General features: G+C 32.2%; 2 protein-coding genes across 2 annotated transcripts; both read right to left on the reverse strand.

Annotated features, from left to right (window-relative positions):
- Positions 1–83: 83 nt before the first annotated feature.
- LOC134686826 (complement C1q subcomponent subunit B-like) lies at positions 84–2,618 on the reverse strand. The gene is made up of 2 exons (XM_063546631.1): positions 2,323–2,618; positions 84–1,001 (listed from the first exon to the last, which is right to left on the reverse strand). Exons 1-2 carry the CDS (start codon positions 2,435–2,437, stop codon positions 667–669), a joined length of 450 nt encoding a protein of 149 aa, XP_063402701.1. The 5' UTR covers positions 2,438–2,618; the 3' UTR covers positions 84–666.
- Positions 2,619–4,542: 1,924 nt separating this feature from the next.
- On the reverse strand, positions 4,543–13,754 carry LOC134686827 (uncharacterized). Its single transcript, XM_063546632.1, has 9 exons — positions 13,639–13,754; positions 11,826–12,329; positions 10,938–10,976; positions 9,992–10,101; positions 9,234–9,509; positions 8,544–8,648; positions 7,311–7,346; positions 5,484–5,618; positions 4,543–5,142 (listed from the first exon to the last, which is right to left on the reverse strand). Exons 2-9 carry the CDS (start codon positions 12,313–12,315, stop codon positions 4,957–4,959), a joined length of 1,377 nt encoding a protein of 458 aa, XP_063402702.1. The 5' UTR covers positions 12,316–12,329; positions 13,639–13,754; the 3' UTR covers positions 4,543–4,956.
- Between the last annotated feature and the right edge of the window lie 4,894 nt (positions 13,755–18,648).

Genomic DNA, 18,648 nt, shown 5'->3' on the forward strand with positions numbered 1-18,648 from the left:
ACAATCATAACTTATTGTATGCTGTCCAACAAACGTTTTAGAGCATATACAGTTTCGTGAATAATTCGTAGATATGTAACTGACTATTTTTTAATTTTCTAAAATAAATAGTGACTGTCATAATAATCATTGTACAGTTGAGCTGATTTTAAAAACTCCGATTTCTCTGATTGAGAAGGAAAGAACTTTAAAAAAATATGTTTTTGCTGCGAAATTTGAACTATTAAAAAGTTTATTATTTTGGTAAACCATGAGTTAAAAGTCCATGAATAGCAAAAAAGTTAAACGATTCACGAAAATGAATAATCGAAAGGAAGACGACATGGCATGTTTTTGACAAAACCACCAGCAAATAACAAAAATGCCCAATTATTACAGCGAAAGAAACTGATCAATAAAATCAAGATATGCTTAAATTCAAATAATAAATTAAAATACATCAAACTAGTCTTGGTCTTTCTTGTTATAGTGTATCAATTGTAATTGATTTTGTACGTGTAATACGTCTGGAAAATAATGACAATATAAGGAAAACAAAATATAAGAAAATTTGATATCGAATCAGTACTCTTTTGAGTGACACTCTTAGTTGTCTCATCTCCCGTTTAACAAATCAATTGAAAATCCAGAGAATGCTGTATATCCCTCTCCTATAATGTTTTCATTTCAATGTCCCTCCATATGGCGTACAAACACAAAATCTCCCTGCTTGCAAGAATTAACTATATTAGAGGTTGCTGAAACGTAAGAGGTTGATCCATAATTTTGACCAATCACTTGGTGATTCTGCATTATTTCGACATGAACCGCACCACTACTCGAGAGTATCGTGACCGAAAAATGATATAGTCCGTCCTTTGGCAGTGTAAACACTCCGGTAATGTTATTATAACTCTTTGTTACGTCAGTTATTATCTTGTCGAATTCTATTCTCTGAGTCTGACCTAAACTGATTGCCGACGACAGTGTTGCATAAAACCCAGGTCTGTGGGTGTAAATTACTGAAAAGTATATAACATGCTAGTTAAATTACACTGTTAAAAAACTTCTTTTCGTATAAATTTTCAAATTAGCAAAAAATGCAGTATTATATAATCTGGAATACAAAAAGGTAAACAAAGCACAAAACATCATGTACTGTGTTATAATCACAAATGAAGCCGCAGTGAAACCCCTCCCCATAGGTTAATTGATCAACTGGTATTTGATGGTAGACACAGTAAATTCGATGTTCACACGATTGGGCAGAAGCATTGGTTTAATTACAACTGAGGGGAGAATACGAAATTGCGATAATCTTAGACGAAACATAACTATAGCCGCATTGAATCCCCCCTTGCCTCCCCTCAACCCAATTATTATTATTTCTAATTTATATACTAGGAGTTTACTATTTTGATCATCAGATAATAATTATGATCATTTACTACTTTATATTTTTTTTTCAAGTTCATTCATATAGCACATTTCATTTCAAGACTCAAGACTAGCAAATTGTTGAATGAATGAATGCAGTTTAGTTCTCATTCAACTACAAATTACATAGTTACAGGGAATATATAGGTATAAACAATTACATTAAATATTAAAGCACATGTGAACAATACAAACATAAACATTAAATTACGTTAAATTACAAACCAACCAGTATTTTTAAATGCTTACGTGTTCTAAATTTGTTTTAGGTGTATATATTTAGGTTTGTTAATATTATTGTCTGACCTAATATGATTTACATGCGATTACCAAGAGCGTATACCTTCATAATGGAAGTGACTTTGAAAGACAACAATACGTTTTAGATAAATTAGATGCGTTTCCACTCGGAGATCGGTCTAAGTTATAAAACGTGAACGTGGCAATACAATAAAAAAGGGGTAGTTAAAATCTAAAAGCAATGCTTTTGACACATTTCTTCATTCAAAGTGTATATTTGCAAAACATATTTTGATTTTTTCCAAGGGAAAATTATCATTGAAATTGAGTTTCTTCAGATAGATTTCAAAGTCAACAGACCATGACTGTTGTATGAAGGCTAAATCATTTCCATTGAAATAAGATGTGCCAATGCTAATACAACTGCATACCAAATATCAATGATCTACCACTAGTGGTTCTTTATAAACATTACATTATTAATATACATTGTTTACGACGCATAAGGCGTCAGAAGCGGCATACCTAACAATCGCTTATTAACTCGGTCAAGGCGAGACAAAATAGATAAACATTATTTGTATTTTGCTTCAAGCTCTGTAACTCTGTATTGTCAATAACGTTTTTTTTCATTATTTAGAATTGTGTATTCTGTACAGCGTTTACCTTTCTTAGCTTCATTTATTTCTTTCCTGTAAGTATAGAATTTATCTTCCATTTCTGTACGAAAAGCATTATTGTGCTCTTTAATCGATTCCAGTTTTCCTTTCATGTTCTTCATTTCATTTTTACATTGTGTTTCCTCTTTAACATTTTCGATCTTAATTTGAACAATTGTTTGTTATACAGTATATCCATAGAATTCCTCAAGCAAAACAATTCCACACAGAAGCAAAATAACTACATAATTCTCCATGTCCGATATATAATTCAAAACTTTATAAATAACGATTAAAAATATTTACGGGACATTGATTTAATTGTTGGTTGGTTACATAATGAACGTTAAAATTCAATGTATGAATATAATCAATGGAAGAAACCGATGACGCGAAAAATAATAGAATGCCTCTCAAGTTATAATAAAGGCGACACAATCGATAGTTTATTTCGCCGGTAATCGTATTGTTTCAAAGTAATTTGTAAACCAAAAACAATGTTATATCTTTAAGAATTTATCTGTAAAACACTATAATCTCTAACAATGTCTAATGCGTCCTGTTTCTATTTCTTTTAAAACCATGCTTTATATTTTTTTAGACAATGAAAAGTTGATCTATAGTAAACATGTATCGCATTTAGAAATTGTATAGGAACTAAAGTTTAAGCTCCCTTCAGCAAGGTTGATTAAAGACGGATTCAACTATTTTATTTACGTCCTCAAAGATGTTTTTCATAGAAAACATATTTCTCACGTTTGGGCGTCGTGTTTTTCAACAAACATCTGTTATTCTAATTGGAACCATACGGGCTCCTCTTCTTGTCGACCTGTTTATTTTTTATTCATATTAGGCTGAGTTCATATCTTAGAAAGGCTAACGGTATCCTCTAACTTCACATTCCGCTATATAGATGAAGACCCTCTTACCAAAAAAGCTTTGGTGACTATGTTAAAGCCATCTATCCGGCCGAACATGACATAAATATACAAAAAATACAGGCAAGTCTGCTTAATATCATGACTTTTACATTTGTTATTGTTTTTTTATTGGTGGAACTTTATAGTAAATAAGGATACATATATACAAAATAAACACAGAATGGTAACTTTTGTCTGGAATATCAATAAACGTAGGTGAAAAACCCCGGTTAAAATAGGTATTACAAAAATTTTACGACAAAATAAATGATTTCAGCTACCCAATTGTGAAGCAAATATTTCTTTGAATTAACTTTGAATCGTATATAAAAGAATTGTTTATTTGTTTTTTAAAATACTTGACTCGAGGATTTTATAGTCAAAATGGAAGAATTTTTTGTGTTTCTGTTCAACTAGTTTGATGTTATAGATTTCGTCATCAGTCGTTAATATACCCGATCCTAAAAAGGTGTTAATGTTCGTCCCAAGTACTATTCGTCGTTTTTTTTTTATAAACTACAGAATATAGTTTCTTGCATTTTTAGAACATAATGGCCAGTCATGATATGTTCGGCCAGTTTTCTACTACAAATAATAGCTTCCAGAAATATGTCATCACGCTTCATGTCAACATGCTATACCGTGTGGTGCAATTCAGAATTATCGCTCATCATTTGTTTAAACACAGTATCATAATTATAATAATTCACGTCAGCCGATTTTCAGAAGAATAAATGACGTTCTTTGACTGGCATAAATTAGTATAAGACTCTTCCCACGAAAAATTAAATCGGGGGAAACAAATCTGATAAGTTACACACAGCCATGTCAGTTAAACAAACCATCAGTTTTGTTTTCACATTGGTGAAGAAAAAAATCCAAACAAGTCCATATGATTTTTTGGTAGGTGCAAATACCTTTTGATCTTGAAGATACATATCAATTAATCAATAATGTTTGTCTGTTTGTCCTTTTCATTTTTAGCCATGGTGTTGTTAGTTTATTTCGATTTATGAGTTTGACTGTCCCTCTGGTATCTTTCGTAAAAAATCCAAGGAAAACTGAGATATGTTTAAAAATCGATCGCATGAAAAATGAGATATGATCATTAGTTATCAAAAGTACCAGGATTATAATTTAGTACGCCAGACGCGCGTTTAGTCTAAATAAGACTCATCAGTGACGCTCATATCAAAATATTTATAAAGCCAAACAAGTACAAAGCTGAAGAGCATTGATTTTAAAAGATATTTTCAATGCTCTTCAACTTCGTATTTTATTTGACTTTTGTTATTTGAGAGTCTAAGTCTAAGACAGATAATTTTATTATTAAACGAAACGATCACCTTGTGTACAAACTGTAATCCTGGAATATATGATGAGTTCAAAACAAAAAATCAATTAAACTTATGAAGCAAAAATCAAATGCAAGTTACAAATTTGAATAAAATCATAGGCATTCTGCGTGTGTTATACTCTTTCTTGTGTTGAGAATGTTTGCCAGATGGAAATAAATCTGTTTTCTGTGAATTTCATGCAGCATATTTTTTTATATATTTAAACGGCCGAAAAAAATAAGATATTTGACGATTTATGTTGATCTATGATGTTCCAAGCAGCATAATTCGTTGTCTCCGCCTTATACTGATCCCAGTCGCCATGTACAACATTTTACACGTTGATAAAGCGGAGACACTTTAAGCTAAATAGAATGCCGACTGTTACACTTCAATAAAGTTATGTTGTGTATTCGGTTCCTGCCTTGATTTGTTCATTTCCTCAAAAAACTGACATAAACAGATGGCCCGACGTGAATGTCTGATGTTCCCGGGATGGCTGAGCTTTCCAGACAAAAACTTGTCAAAGTAGGTAACAGATATATCCAAAATCTTGTCCAAAGCTTCTTCCTGTAAGCAAAAATAGATAATGAAGAAGTTGGATATCAATTTAATCTGCGATTAAATGATGGATCGTATAATGATCATATTTGAGTACCATACAAATGTTAGAATAAAGGCTGTTTCGTAAAGTGTAGACTGATCAGCGGGCAGACGAACATTCATTTGGTGCATCAAAATGCTCGTTACATGTCGTTGCGGTTGCATAAAAATCCACCCATTAAATTTGCAGTTTTTTTTTAAGATAAGCTGATAAATACCTATATTAAAGATATAATATCAATTTCTTTAAATCAGAGACAAGATAATAAAATTAAGAAAAATACTCATATAATTTCGACATAATCTACCTCAACATCAATAACAGTGGTGTTCACGCCGACCAGAGAGGTTCTTTCATTTGTTTCAGTGATGTTATCTTCATCAATCATTTTTACTCTGGTATCATCTGTACTTTGTGTAACGTGGTGTTCTTTGATGTATTCCTGTAAAATATTCAACATTAATTGACGCTGCTTTATTATTTAAGATAAGTTATCTTTGGCTTTGTCAAAGATTGCTCCGATGTCTGACAGTCTTTTGTAGACTGGATGGTATAGGGAGACGGTCCAGCTGATGCAAAAAAGACTGTCAGAAGTCAAAGCAAAGTTGCCATATATTTCTTTGGTTTTTAGGGGGAAATTTAAAAAAGGAGTCAATGTTAAAATTGAAATGAAAATACATAGCCTGTGTACTTATTTGTTTTTCTGGTATTTAACTGTGACAAATTACAAATGCCCACATAAAATCAAGATAGACTATAATAAGAATAAAAATTACTTTTTTGTACTTACTAGTATTTTGTTTTATATTTTTCTACATACACATATCTTTTTGTTTGGCTCTTTTATCTAGTTTTAGTCACACAATCACACAATTGTTCATGTACATGTACTACTTTTAAAATGTTCATTTATATTAATTACATTCCCAAAGATACAAGTTAGCAAAGTCAGCAGTTGAAAACAAGTACGGCGTCTTAAACATGTAAATCATCTTTTAAACTGTATGACTAACAACATTATAACCAAGTTCAACCAATGTGTTACTTTTGTTTTTACCATATAATACATTAAACAAGTCAACCTCTGACAACGTCAGATTTTGATAAATTTCTTAATTGGTGTCCTCTTCTGAAAACCTGTTGTTGCTTAATTCTTTTATGTGAAATTGTACAATTGTGACGAGTTAAAATTTACTGGTGTTGTCCCACCGTCTTCAAATGTTTATGTCACTGATACCCACGGATATGTTCTTACTGTTAAAGCCCAACTAATCTTCTCCGTTTGCTTGATTGAGAATTCATTGAATGATCTTTATCACAGAAATTGTGTTGATAATCATCAACACGATAGGTTTTGTGCAGGGCAGTTTCTAGATCTCAAATGGCCACTACATTTTTTGACGATTAAATTGCTTAATCTTTTTTTTTTAGATTTGTAAAAGTATTGTTTGTCTGTTGGACATTTGTTTTTGCTATGATTTATTTGTCTCTTTCTAATTTATGAATTTATGTTATTTCCTTAGTATCTTCTGCTTCTTGTTTATACTTTTGAAAAAAATTCTGATTTGCTTTTGATTATGGAATACAAATATTATACATAAAGATTCTCCACTGTCAGCTGATGATTTGACGGTTGCCGATGAAATTTAACCGGCTGCACAAACCTGTTATTTTGATTATGATCCAATACTTGTAAAATGTTTACAATGCAATTCTTAAAATATGAAATCAAAAGTAAAATCACAAAAATATGATATCAGAGGAAAATTCAAAAAGGAAAGTCCCTTATCAAATGTCAAAATCAAAAGCTCAAACACATAAATCGAATGTATAAAAACTGTCTTATTCCTGACTTCGTACAGGCATTTGCTTATGTAGAAAATGGTGGATAAAATGTCAACGGTGATTTCTTTACGCAGTTGTTAATGACTTCGATGTCAAACACGCATAAGATGTTTTAGAGAAAGAGAATAACGGGTTATTATTATGGAAACGTTTCCTTAAAAAAGGCAGAAATTAAGAACCGTTGTCCATCAAGTCACATCGCTTTAGAATTTCAATAGTGTTAACTCAGTCAATGCCCACCCCTTCTTTTACCTCACATAATGACTTAAACAAATACAGTAATACTTACCATACATTGACGACAGTCGTAAAAAATAAAATATATCTATGTATTGTTAAGTTTGAATTCTTTGAATAAATGTGAACAGGGCTAGAGTAGTGTTAGTACTTACTGCATACACATATTCATATTAAATAGCATCTTCTTCCTTTTAATTTTTGAATCGAAAATCGTATAAACCATTTGTAGTTGTTTTCCTCATTATTCACAAACGGTGCTGTATACATACTGGTTTGAAAACCGTAAAAAATACCAACAGACATTCCTTTTAAGAAAGGTCATCCGCAGCTGAAGACCAATCTTGTGATTATTATTTAAGCAATGCATTTTCTAAACCCCATCCATAAACTTGTTTGTCATATTTGGACTCCGTCTTCATTTAGCAGCTTTAAGAACTGAAGGGGTTACACCAATGTCAGACAAGTTCATAATTGTGTTGTTTTTTTCTCATAAATTTGTTAATTGAACTGTTTCTTAAAATATCGTATTTTGTATTCCATTCTATTTTTTTATTGTCATTTTTATGTATTGCTATGACCCCCAATGGGTGTAATTTTTCAATAAAGATTATGTTAAATAAATAGTGAGTTCAAATTCCATTTCGGATAGGAGCGTTTGACTTTGATATTAGTTGATCATGACTGGCAGTTTTCTCGTCGAAAATCGTTGAAATGTGCGGTTTTATCTGGAAATACAAACATTCCGCTGAGGTATAGTAAAAAGTATCTAAATCAGCGTTTAACATCATTAATCAATCAATTTAAAGGTAGTATTAATAAAAATAAGAAGATGTGGTATGATTGCCAATGAGAATACACTCCACAAGAGGCCAAACTACACAGAAATTAACAGCTATAGGTCGTCGAATGGCCGTCAATGATGAGAAAAGTCCATACCACAAAGTCAGTTATAAAATTCCCCGAAATGACAAATGTTAAACAAATCAAACGAAATAACTAATGGCCTAATTTATTTACAAAATACTGATCAAAACACAGCAATAAACGACAGCTTCTGAATTACAGGCTTCTGACTTGAGACAGTCAAATACAGAATGTGGCTTAATTAAACTCGTTTGATGGTACCAACCTTACCCTAAACTGGGACAGTGGTGTAAAAGTACAACATAAAAAAAGTATAAAAAACCAATCGAAAAAGGCTTAATTCATCAGATGGATACAAATAGAAATATATATAAAACTGTACTAAGACTGTTATAATGAATATTTGATTGAAGGATACGGTAACTTTGGCTGTCATTCTAGCTATTTTGTACGTCATGAATATATTAGATGATACTAAAACTCTGTTGACTCTAGCTAAATGTAATTTCATTTCAACTTCTCCCTGAAACGGAAACAATTAAGTCTGTAAAGTGTATCACATTTGTTAAAAAAAATCATGTTAGTGGTCTTATAAATAAATATATAAAAGTAATTGAATTAGTGAAAAAATATTATTGTAAGTAAAAAAAAAATGATTTGGCTTAGGTGACAGTAGGGAAGAAATTAGCCTACAACATTTATGCAAGACTCCTACCCTTTAAACGTTCTCAGTGCTCGCAGGAGCTCAGAGGGAGTAAATATGTGGTTACGCGTGATTGCGTAAGGTAAAGAATCAAGCATTAGTATTTTTGAAAATTTTCTATTAAAAGAATTCAAATTGAATGACTTCGATTCCTTTAGGACATATTGCTAGTGAACATTACAATATTGGTGCTAATGTTTGAAATTTCAGTAAAAAAAAAAGAGAGGAAATATGAAAACATTGAAATATCCGATCACCGATTCCGTGTGGACGTGATTACAAACCTAATTTCAAAATCGTAATTTAAATTTTCCAGCAGCGATAAAATGAATTTTACATATAGATAATCTTTAAAAAAAAAACACCATACTAATTCTAACTGCTTAATTTTTGAATATCACATACCTGTCGCTTCGAAGAGTAACAATAGCATGGCCAGGCGACTCCAAGTATTCCAGATACCAACGCAATAGGAATTCCAGCGATGAACAACGGGTATTCAACGCCAACAGGAACAAATGCATAAACCACCATCAATAACAGTCCTCCCAGAAAGAAATCAATGATAAAATAGTATGCTATCACACAAATTAAGCGTGTAGGGTTGATAAACACACGCTGTCTAACCAGTCGAGTGGACGACACTTTAGCAACATGTTCGGTCAAAACTTCTGGATTAAACTGTAAAAACATCCATGAAAATAAGATATAATTAATGCTGTACTATTTATATTTCTTTTCCAAATACTGCAATTAAAACGCTATTAAGTTTCACAAATTAAAATAAGTGCACAATTAAGTTTGTTTTTCATACTTCATCAATTGATATTTTTATATTTATTAGTCACCAAACATTTCAATTGCTACAAATGTTAACAGACTATTAAGAACGAACATAACAATGACAAGGTTTGTCTTGACATGAGTTTCAAGTTGGTGTCAATAAAGAAAAAGGAAACACCATTCAACCCTAACTTTTTACGGCGTTCTTTTTGCTCGCTATAAACTGATATGGAACATTCTAAACTACCGGTACTTGGTTGTGTACCTAGAGAATAAGTACATAAGTTTGCTTGTTTGTTCGCTATTGTATAAACACGACGTTTTATATATATATATATGTATATCATAAATGTATTATTAACATAAAACAGAATATTTACATCTATTCCACTTCTTCGGAGATAGTCAGGGATATACCGGGTTTGGAATGCCTCTCCACAACACGAACTCGTACTGGTTTCTTCGAAAATGGTATCAAAATTTTCGTATTCTAAGAAAATAACAAACATTATTTGTGAAGAGGTAATCGACATGTTATATCATGCAAGACTCGATTTTTACAAAGGGGTAAACAGTTCTCGTGAGTTAAAGTATAGATGAAGATTCATTATCAATATGAGGTTTACACCATTACTAAGCTTCGGTGGTCTCGTAAGAGTGTGTCATTACAGTTCAAGCAAGAGGTTGCTAGTTTGATCTCCGGTCTGTTGAAACAAAGGATTATCAAACTGTTCATCATAAATGAAAAAAAAAACAATTTGAAAGCTTTTTTTAGTGCCGCACTTCTTAAAATTGGTATTTTATGGGCAAATGGACTACATTTTAACTGCACCAGTTAAAAACTGCACCAGTTATATATAGTCCATTTGCCCATAAAATTAAATCGTCAAATTTCCTGAAATTGCAATAGCACAAGTGTAAAGCAGAATAAAACTGTTTCAAACCAATTGATGTAAAAAAATAAAAGAGGCGAAAGATCCCAAATATACATTAAAAATCGCAAGCAGAAAATAAAATGATAACGTCATGGCTAAAAAATTAAAAGACAAGCATACCAAACCAACAGAGCAAACTAAAAATTAAGGAACACGAAATTGCAAAAATCTCGAAGATTTTAAACTATATATTGCAGATTGTTTTATCTGCTTTCCCCAGTGTACAAATCTGCTGTGGATTAAAAATAAAGTTTTCTTCATCAGCAATAGGATTCCTCAAAGTAAATGCTTTTAAAATCTTGTAATTTTAATCTGCACTTGCATTGATTTTTCTATAGGAAACTAGAAATACCATTTTGATTCTTCTTTAAAATTATAAAATTATACGTACTATGAAACTGTAAGAATGGTTGTGTGAATCCTGCGTCCACTGTAAATAGAAAAAAACCAACATATATATGTATGTATGGATATAACACTATTGGTTATAGACGAAGTGTAAAGAACTATCAACTACATGTAGGAACAAATATCAACTTATGAAAATGGTTACTTCAGTTGGCTGTTTTTTGTTTTAAATCTTGATCAACACATATCAAGAAGCTCTGCTTTGGAGCGGCTAGAAATATATGACGACAATACCTTACATGTACGTTCAATGTTGTCCCCTAATTTGACCTAGATATCAATCTTCTGATATATCTCCGGTTTGTCTGTTCCCGCCGAGCATCTCGGTGGTTCTCTCCGAGTTGTTTGGCTTCTACCACCATAATACGCCTTACGGACTGTCCGGTGACCTAGCACTCCCTTTGTGTTTGGATTGGGATTTTACTTTTAAATATTGTTTTAAATACATTAGTGACAAATCTCCATTAATCTACATTTGGAGTTGTACAATCATTCCATTGTACCCTCGTAGCTCTCAATAGGTGATCCGAATAACGGAGGGATGTACGTACGTACGTTCATACATGTACATAACTTCACTATGTGTTAGAATATATAAGTAATCATTGAAGACACAGACGATCGAAATAACCTTTGCTGGCTCGAGAAAAATAACGACTTATAATCTATCTAAAAAAATAAAATATAATATTTATTTGTTAAAAGAAAGGAGAAAACATTAAGCTTTAATATCATACTCCATACAATATGACTAATAGCCCATGGAGGCGTACACATTGTAAAGTTGTTGCTATTCTGGTATTGACCACAACATATCCTTTCTTATAATTATGACTGCTTTTATACTTTATCGGTTCAATAACATATTTACCTGGGGCTTTGATCGCTGCAAGGAATTGTGGAAACCATAGGACTATGTCTTGTCGGGCATCAATCCATGTAAAGAATTCTAAATCTTCGGGAATTTCACAATCCTCCCTTTTAACAGGAATAAGTATATGTTTGTGTTCGCTGAGAGACATATGCAGAGAATAATGAACTTCAATTTTACAATACAAACTTTCGTTGTATTCTTTTGAAAATACAAGCACCGTTTTAACAGAACGTTTAATGTATTCTTTGATATTTTGAATAATTTCTTTTCCCGGAAGGAAATCAAGTTCGTGATCACAGCATTTAAATCCTCTGTTTTCTAACTCAGTAATTACATTTCTCGTCCATTTTCTATCTTCCTCGGTATTTCTATATGAGAAAAACACATGATAGTCCTTTCCCTCCGGTAGAGGGATTCTGTCTGAATGAGGCGGAGGTCGTTGCTCATTACATGCAATCTCCGACGAAGCTGTACTTCCATAATCCATTCGACAACACTAATCTACGAAAACATATAAATAGCACCATATTATGTTTTTCGCTTTCTTATCAAATAAAAAATAAATTAGTCGTTGAAATACAAAAAAAGTCATGTATATTAAGGTAACTACAAATGATAGACTTAATAGCACTTTAGTTTTCATAAAATTTTGACAAAGTATTTACTTTGATCATTTGATAAAAGTGTAAAAAAAAATAAAAATTTGAACTAGCCGTTTTATCAGAAAAATTACACTGCCTTTTGACAAACACTAATTTTGATAATAGAGAAGCTTAATATTCCCTTAACAACACAACGTAATTAAAACATTTAGCTGATTTTAAAGAGTTGTCTCCCTGTAGTGTTAGGTACCACCTTAAAAAACAAATTAAATATGTCGATTCTTAATTTTAATACAACAGATTGAATTGCCAAATACAACAATAAAATTGATGTCAAGTGCTCCGGAAGGTACAGCATAATCTGTTTCAAATGTGGCACCCTTCGAGTTGGTCATATTAGTACAAATCCGGTTATACGTCTAATTGTGTTGGTCACAATCGGTTAAGGGGACAGGACTGCAGATCCTACATTAGGAGTATATATATCCGCTCACATCTGTGAAATGGATATTCAAGAAGGGTCAACCAATTCATGATGGCAACTCGAACGTGCAAAATTATCATAATTTGTAAGGAATATATAAATAATAAATTCTGTACTACGAAACAAACAACAACCAATTTTGGGTAAAGCAAATTCAGAGTAAAAAACAAACATAAAAAACTACGAAGGGGTAAACGCACTGTAAGGTAACCTGGTAACAAGAAATAAATATAATTGAGATGAAATTAACTTTTGTTTCTATAACATATTGTAAGAGAGATGGTACTTTGGCAGTTTATAGTGCTCTAAATGGAATAACACCTCCTTTCGCCAAAACTTTAAGTTGTCAATTCTGGCTCTGCCAAGTTTGATTGTCTTTGTGCGTTTATCGAATGAAACTGTTTTGGAACGTTGTATGCATCTATAATTGCAATATTTTCGGAAGCAATTATAATAATGATATATCGTGTTTTAAGCAAAAATATTAGCTGAACAGATAAAAGGAATTTTATGAAATTGTTATAGTACACAGTAACACCCCGCCATTTAGAAGGACATGCACAAAGCGATTTTGACGATTTATATTAACTGACATATACGATATTGTTACAAAATATATATGCACCACCAGCATATTGAAAGTCAGTTTGTGTATGTTGTATACATGTTATATCAATGTCATATAAATATTTTAGCCTATAAAATATACCTACTATATACTTACATTACTTCCGTATTAGTTGGTTAGCTTCTATATATATCATGTATATATAGGCACTTATGTATATTATATTATGCATATATATTTATGAATTTCCGGAAATGAACATACTGAATGTGAGGGAAAAATATTGCAATGAAAACTTTTTAAAAGGAAACGATATTCCAAATATATCGGATAATAAAACTATTTAAAATTAAATTGCGTAACATTACTATACACCCTATACCAATAAAGTATTTAAAATGATTAAAAACTCATGTGAATGGTTCGATAAGTGCAAAAAGACATGTAGACAGACAAATAACAAATAAATCATTTAATATATTAACATATAGCAAAAAACAGAATAAATACCGTCGAGCAGATCGAGGTTAAAATATTTGGGACATTTTATCCTTAACTCCGAGGCAAATTTAAAAGTAGTGAGTCCTCAAAACCTGACAAAATCAACCAACAGAAATAAAAAGAAGGTCTAGAAGTATAGATGTTACGTTTATCATCTAAATTACGTATTACTGTGGATTCATTATTATTCGATGGATACCAATTTTCGTGGGTTTCGTGGGTACAGTTGAACATCGAATTGAAGTGTTCAACGAATAGCATATTTTCAATTGTTTATGTGTTACATATTTGTTTTTCGTTCATTTTTTTTTTATAAAAATACGCCGTTAGTTTTCTCGTTTGAATTGATTTACATTGACTTATCGGGGCCTTTTATAGCTGACTATGCGGTATGGGCCTTGCTCATTGTTGAAGGCCGTACGGTGACCTGCAGTTGTTAATGTCTGTGTCATTTTGGTATCTTGTGGACAGTTGTCTCATTTGCAATCATACCACATCTTCTTTTTTATATTTGTATACCACGAAATAAAATATCACGAATATGCCAGTTTTCAGCAATCAACGATTATTGCTACCTACGAAAATAAATGAAACCACAGTATAGTGTTCTTTTTATTTGTCTTTGTATTTTGATCTTTACTGTTTAATCCAATTTTAGTAATATCTTTTGACGTGGCTCGGTATTTTTACATCCCGCCATCGTACTATTATGCTAAGGTCATTTGTTGTATTCTTTTAGCTTATGTGTTTTTCCGTACTGTCTATATGCCATATTGTGTTTCATTGTTGACACAGTTGTTATTTTTTTTTAGAGAGATGATATAACATAAACATGGTGATTGCTGTACCACAATTTTTGACATGTTAACCTCTTACTAGCTATGTCTGGTTTTTTTTTGCACACATGTTTGTCAATATAAATGAATGGCTTGTAATTGCCATACAAATGAGAAGTTTTTCTAGCTTTACAACAATGTTTAATCAACTATCTTAATGAGAAAATTCATTTATCACGTCAGGAACATCTTGTTTTCTATTCGTATATGCTAATGATTTTTCTTTGGAGTTCGGTATTTCTGTTAACTTACTTTTTTCATTGGCGGTTGAATGTGATTTGATTTTAATTTTTGGTGTTTTACCGCTACTTTTAAGCACCGCATTTAGGCTATTTCGTGGCGGCCAGTTTTTATTGGTGGAAGAAGCCGGAGTGCCCGGAGAAAACCTCCAACCTTCGATAGGAAAACTGACAATCCTAGTCAATTTTAAGATTGGATTCGAGTGCACCCGCACGAGCAGGGTTAGAACTCACAACCTCAGTGTTGACTGGCTAGTGATTACAGTAGTAACTATTTAGACCACTCGGCCACCGAGGCCATTTAAGGTTGAATGGGTAAAAAACTGATTGACATGTAAGACTTAGACACATATTATGTATTAGTTGCTATTAACTTTAAACTTGATGATAGTAAACTGAGAGTACTCTAAGACCTTCACTTTGCGTCTGCGTTAGGTTTGTATGTTACTTTATATATATCTGATGAATAACGCCTAAAGGCATATTATTGCTTTGCTCATGTCCATAATTCCGTCCCATTATGGGTGTTAAGTTATTCAAATATATAAAACACCTCCTACAGTTTGAAAGCAAGGAAATGTTCCCTTTGCTGGCTGTTTTAACGTTCATTGAAGATGTGCATGTGGTCAGGGTTTTTATTTTCATGTATATTTACTCTTTTTTTGGTAATTTACTCGCATAATATGTGCCTTGTGTTTTCGGACAACTTATCGTACAGTTTGAATCATAATGCTAGGACAGTTTTCACTTTACTGGCTTTATGCACATATATTGAAGGTATGCATGTGGTTAGAAATTTGATTTTAATTAAAATTTGCTCTTTTAGGAAATTGTTGAACTTTGTTATTTTTTTTTACTAAATGCTTGTATAAGAGGTGCATAGTGGTTCCGAAAAAAACTCCTCCTATAGTGATTCATAGACCTCTGTGCTACAGTGCTAAACTTTGTGTATTTCAAAATGACACTTTTCAGCTGCGGGGGCATCAATTGTGTCTCCCAGGCACAAATATATCTCAAAGAAAGTGCTTCATTGACTTTGTTATAATACAGTTACTTCAGAGTGGAGTCCGAAGACAATGTCTCGTCATAGCTTGTTCTTATGTCGTACTGCTACTCATATCTGCTAGTTTATGTTAAGTTTAGAGCCAGCAAACATGTTACCCCACCATGTTCTGTATGTGCCTGTCTAAAGTAAATAGACTGAGGTTGTCGTTTGATGTTGTACATCTCATTAGTTTTTTGTTGTGTACATGAACCAGGATGGAGTTTTCTCCTTTGAATTGTTTACATTTTTCATTGCGGGGCCTTTGTTAGCTTTCTATGTGGTATGGGTTTTGGTAATTTTTAAAGATATACAATGACCTATAGTTGGTATCTCCTATGTGATTTTGTCTCTGGTGATATGTAGTCTCCTTACAATCATACTACAACTTCTTATTTTATATGTATTCAAAATGCATGTGAAGAAAGTTTTAAAGTATTTCTATAGTATAAATAACAATGCGAGAATAATTTGTTTTATTCGAACTATACTAACCAACCATGTATCTGCAAAAACAACAAAATTGTTAATTTTCATCAAAATCGAAATAAAACATCAATCTTTACGGTCTCTAGGTAGCCCAAGTTGTATAAATGAAAATCAAAGATAACGGACATTTTTTAAGTAATCCTAGCTCCTCATAACCTTGACCTGATATGTTATAAATAATGGCCGGGTGGTTTAAGAAGTTCAAATAATGTATCACCAGCCTGTCAACATGTGGAAGGTGCGTTAGACTCCAATCTCCATTTACTAGGGCCAATCATCAATTTTCCTACCAAAGGTCGGTGGTTGCCTCTGGCAACTCCAGCTTCCTCCACCAAGAAACACTTACCAGTACGCAATGGCACAATAGTGTTGAAAATGGCTTTAAACAGTTGATTTATAAGTGTTGAACGCGACTTATTTCAAATTCGATCAATAAAAAAAACAACATTCAAAAGATGTTTTTAATATTTTAAACAAATAAGAGCAAGTCCTCGAACACATGTTGCACTAATTCCTTCTTACAATTGATAAGTGCCGTTACTATGAATTTTATATTGAAGCACGAATAATATATATTGTAAACTATGAAAAAACAACTCCGTAATTGTTTTTTTCCCCCAGAGATGGTGACTATTTTTGCATGTGATTCAATTATATACAACTCAACAGAGAGTTATCAAACCTATCAAGGTTATACACTCTTTTTCACAATTTTTGCAGAAACATTTTACTCAAGTCCGGAAAAATGAAAAAAAATACCTGTGAACAACTTCAACAAATGTACAATCTTCCTGTGAAGTTTCGAGGAACTTGGGGTAAAACTACAGGAGGTGTTGGTTACACAAATTATGTTCTCTATTCAATAATTTGCTAAAAAATAACTATCAAATGCTATCTTATAATTTTAATTTTTGCAAAGTCACCATTTAACAAAGCGTTTTATGGATAATATCATTTCTTAATACCCTGACATATACTGCTAAAGACGTAGAACACAAAGCCACAATACTAGCCTTAACATGCAGACTGTAAGCAATATAATTAATTCAATTAAAAAAATCATCCTATTTAGTAAAATAAAACATTACTCAAAAGCATTATCTTAATAGATCACATTGGCTTTGTAATTCTTTCTAAATAATAACGTGATTTTCCTAAAAATTTTATTATCTTTAAAGGCATCTTTTATAAATATTTATCTGGAAAAGAAATATTTGACCGACCACTAAACAAATCTTTATCTGGTCAAGAAACGTTTGACAGTCAATTTTAAAAATCTTTATCTGGTCAAGAAAACTTTAAATTGACAGACCACTAAATAAATATTTATCTGGCTAAGAAAACATCGACAGACCACGAAACACATCTTTATCTGATCAGGAATACATTGACAGACCACTTTAAACATGTTTTAAATTTTCATCTGGACAGGAAAACTTTGAAAGACAAATTTTTTTTTTTTATCTCGTCAAGAAACTTTTACCGACAACTGCAACTTTAAAAATCTTCATCTGGTCAAGAAAACTTTGACAGATCACCTAAATATATGTATGTGGAGGCCAAAACTTATGTACACAGATTATATTAACAAAGTTAACGTTGACTATATAGATACTGATTGAAACGAGAGACAAAGTAATTGCACATATGCTAAGTGATATCTTACTGAACTTACTTACAAAAGAGAGCCGTGGTGTAGTGGTTAGTGCATTGGACTACTAACACAAAGGTTCCTGGTTCGATTCCCGTTTGGGATGAAAATTTCAGGAACTCAATTTTCGGCTCTCCCTTGACACCATTTGCGAGTATGGTCTTGAGGAAACGATGATAGTCCGTCGGACGGGGACGATAAATGGCTGACCCGTGTTAAGAGAGTGCCATATCTCTTGCACGTTAAAGACACCCTTGTAGATTTCGAAAAAGAGTAGGCTAATGCCGCTACAAGGCAGCACTCGCACCCGCACAGTGGAAAGGGATTAATATAAGTTGTAAAACTTGTTTCCCAATCCACTATAAACAAATATGTTTAAAACTACTGAACTGACCTGAGTAATAAAAC

This window comes from Mytilus trossulus, chromosome 10 (assembly GCF_036588685.1).
Source record: "Mytilus trossulus isolate FHL-02 chromosome 10, PNRI_Mtr1.1.1.hap1, whole genome shotgun sequence".
NCBI classification, from domain to species: domain Eukaryota; kingdom Metazoa; phylum Mollusca; class Bivalvia; order Mytilida; family Mytilidae; genus Mytilus; species Mytilus trossulus.

What these genes read in the sequence shown, in the direction of transcription:
- LOC134686827 (XM_063546632.1), bottom strand. Translation starts at nt 12,315, where the DNA reads ATGGATTATGGAAGTACAGCTTCGTCGGAGATTGCATGTAATGAGCAA. An exon ending in TGCAGCGATCAAAGCCCCAG is followed by an intron (nt 10,977 to 11,825) that starts GTAAATATGTTA and finishes TTCTATTTACAG; the next exon opens with TGGACGCAGGATTCACACAA. An exon ending in ACCATTCTTACAGTTTCATA is followed by an intron (nt 10,102 to 10,937) that starts GTACGTATAATT and finishes TTATTTTCTTAG; the next exon opens with AATACGAAAATTTTGATACC.
- LOC134686826 (XM_063546631.1), bottom strand. Translation starts at nt 2,437, where the DNA reads ATGAAGAACATGAAAGGAAAACTGGAATCGATTAAAGAGCACAATAAT. An exon ending in AATAAATGAAGCTAAGAAAG is followed by an intron (nt 1,002 to 2,322) that starts GTAAACGCTGTA and finishes TATACTTTTCAG; the next exon opens with TAATTTACACCCACAGACCT.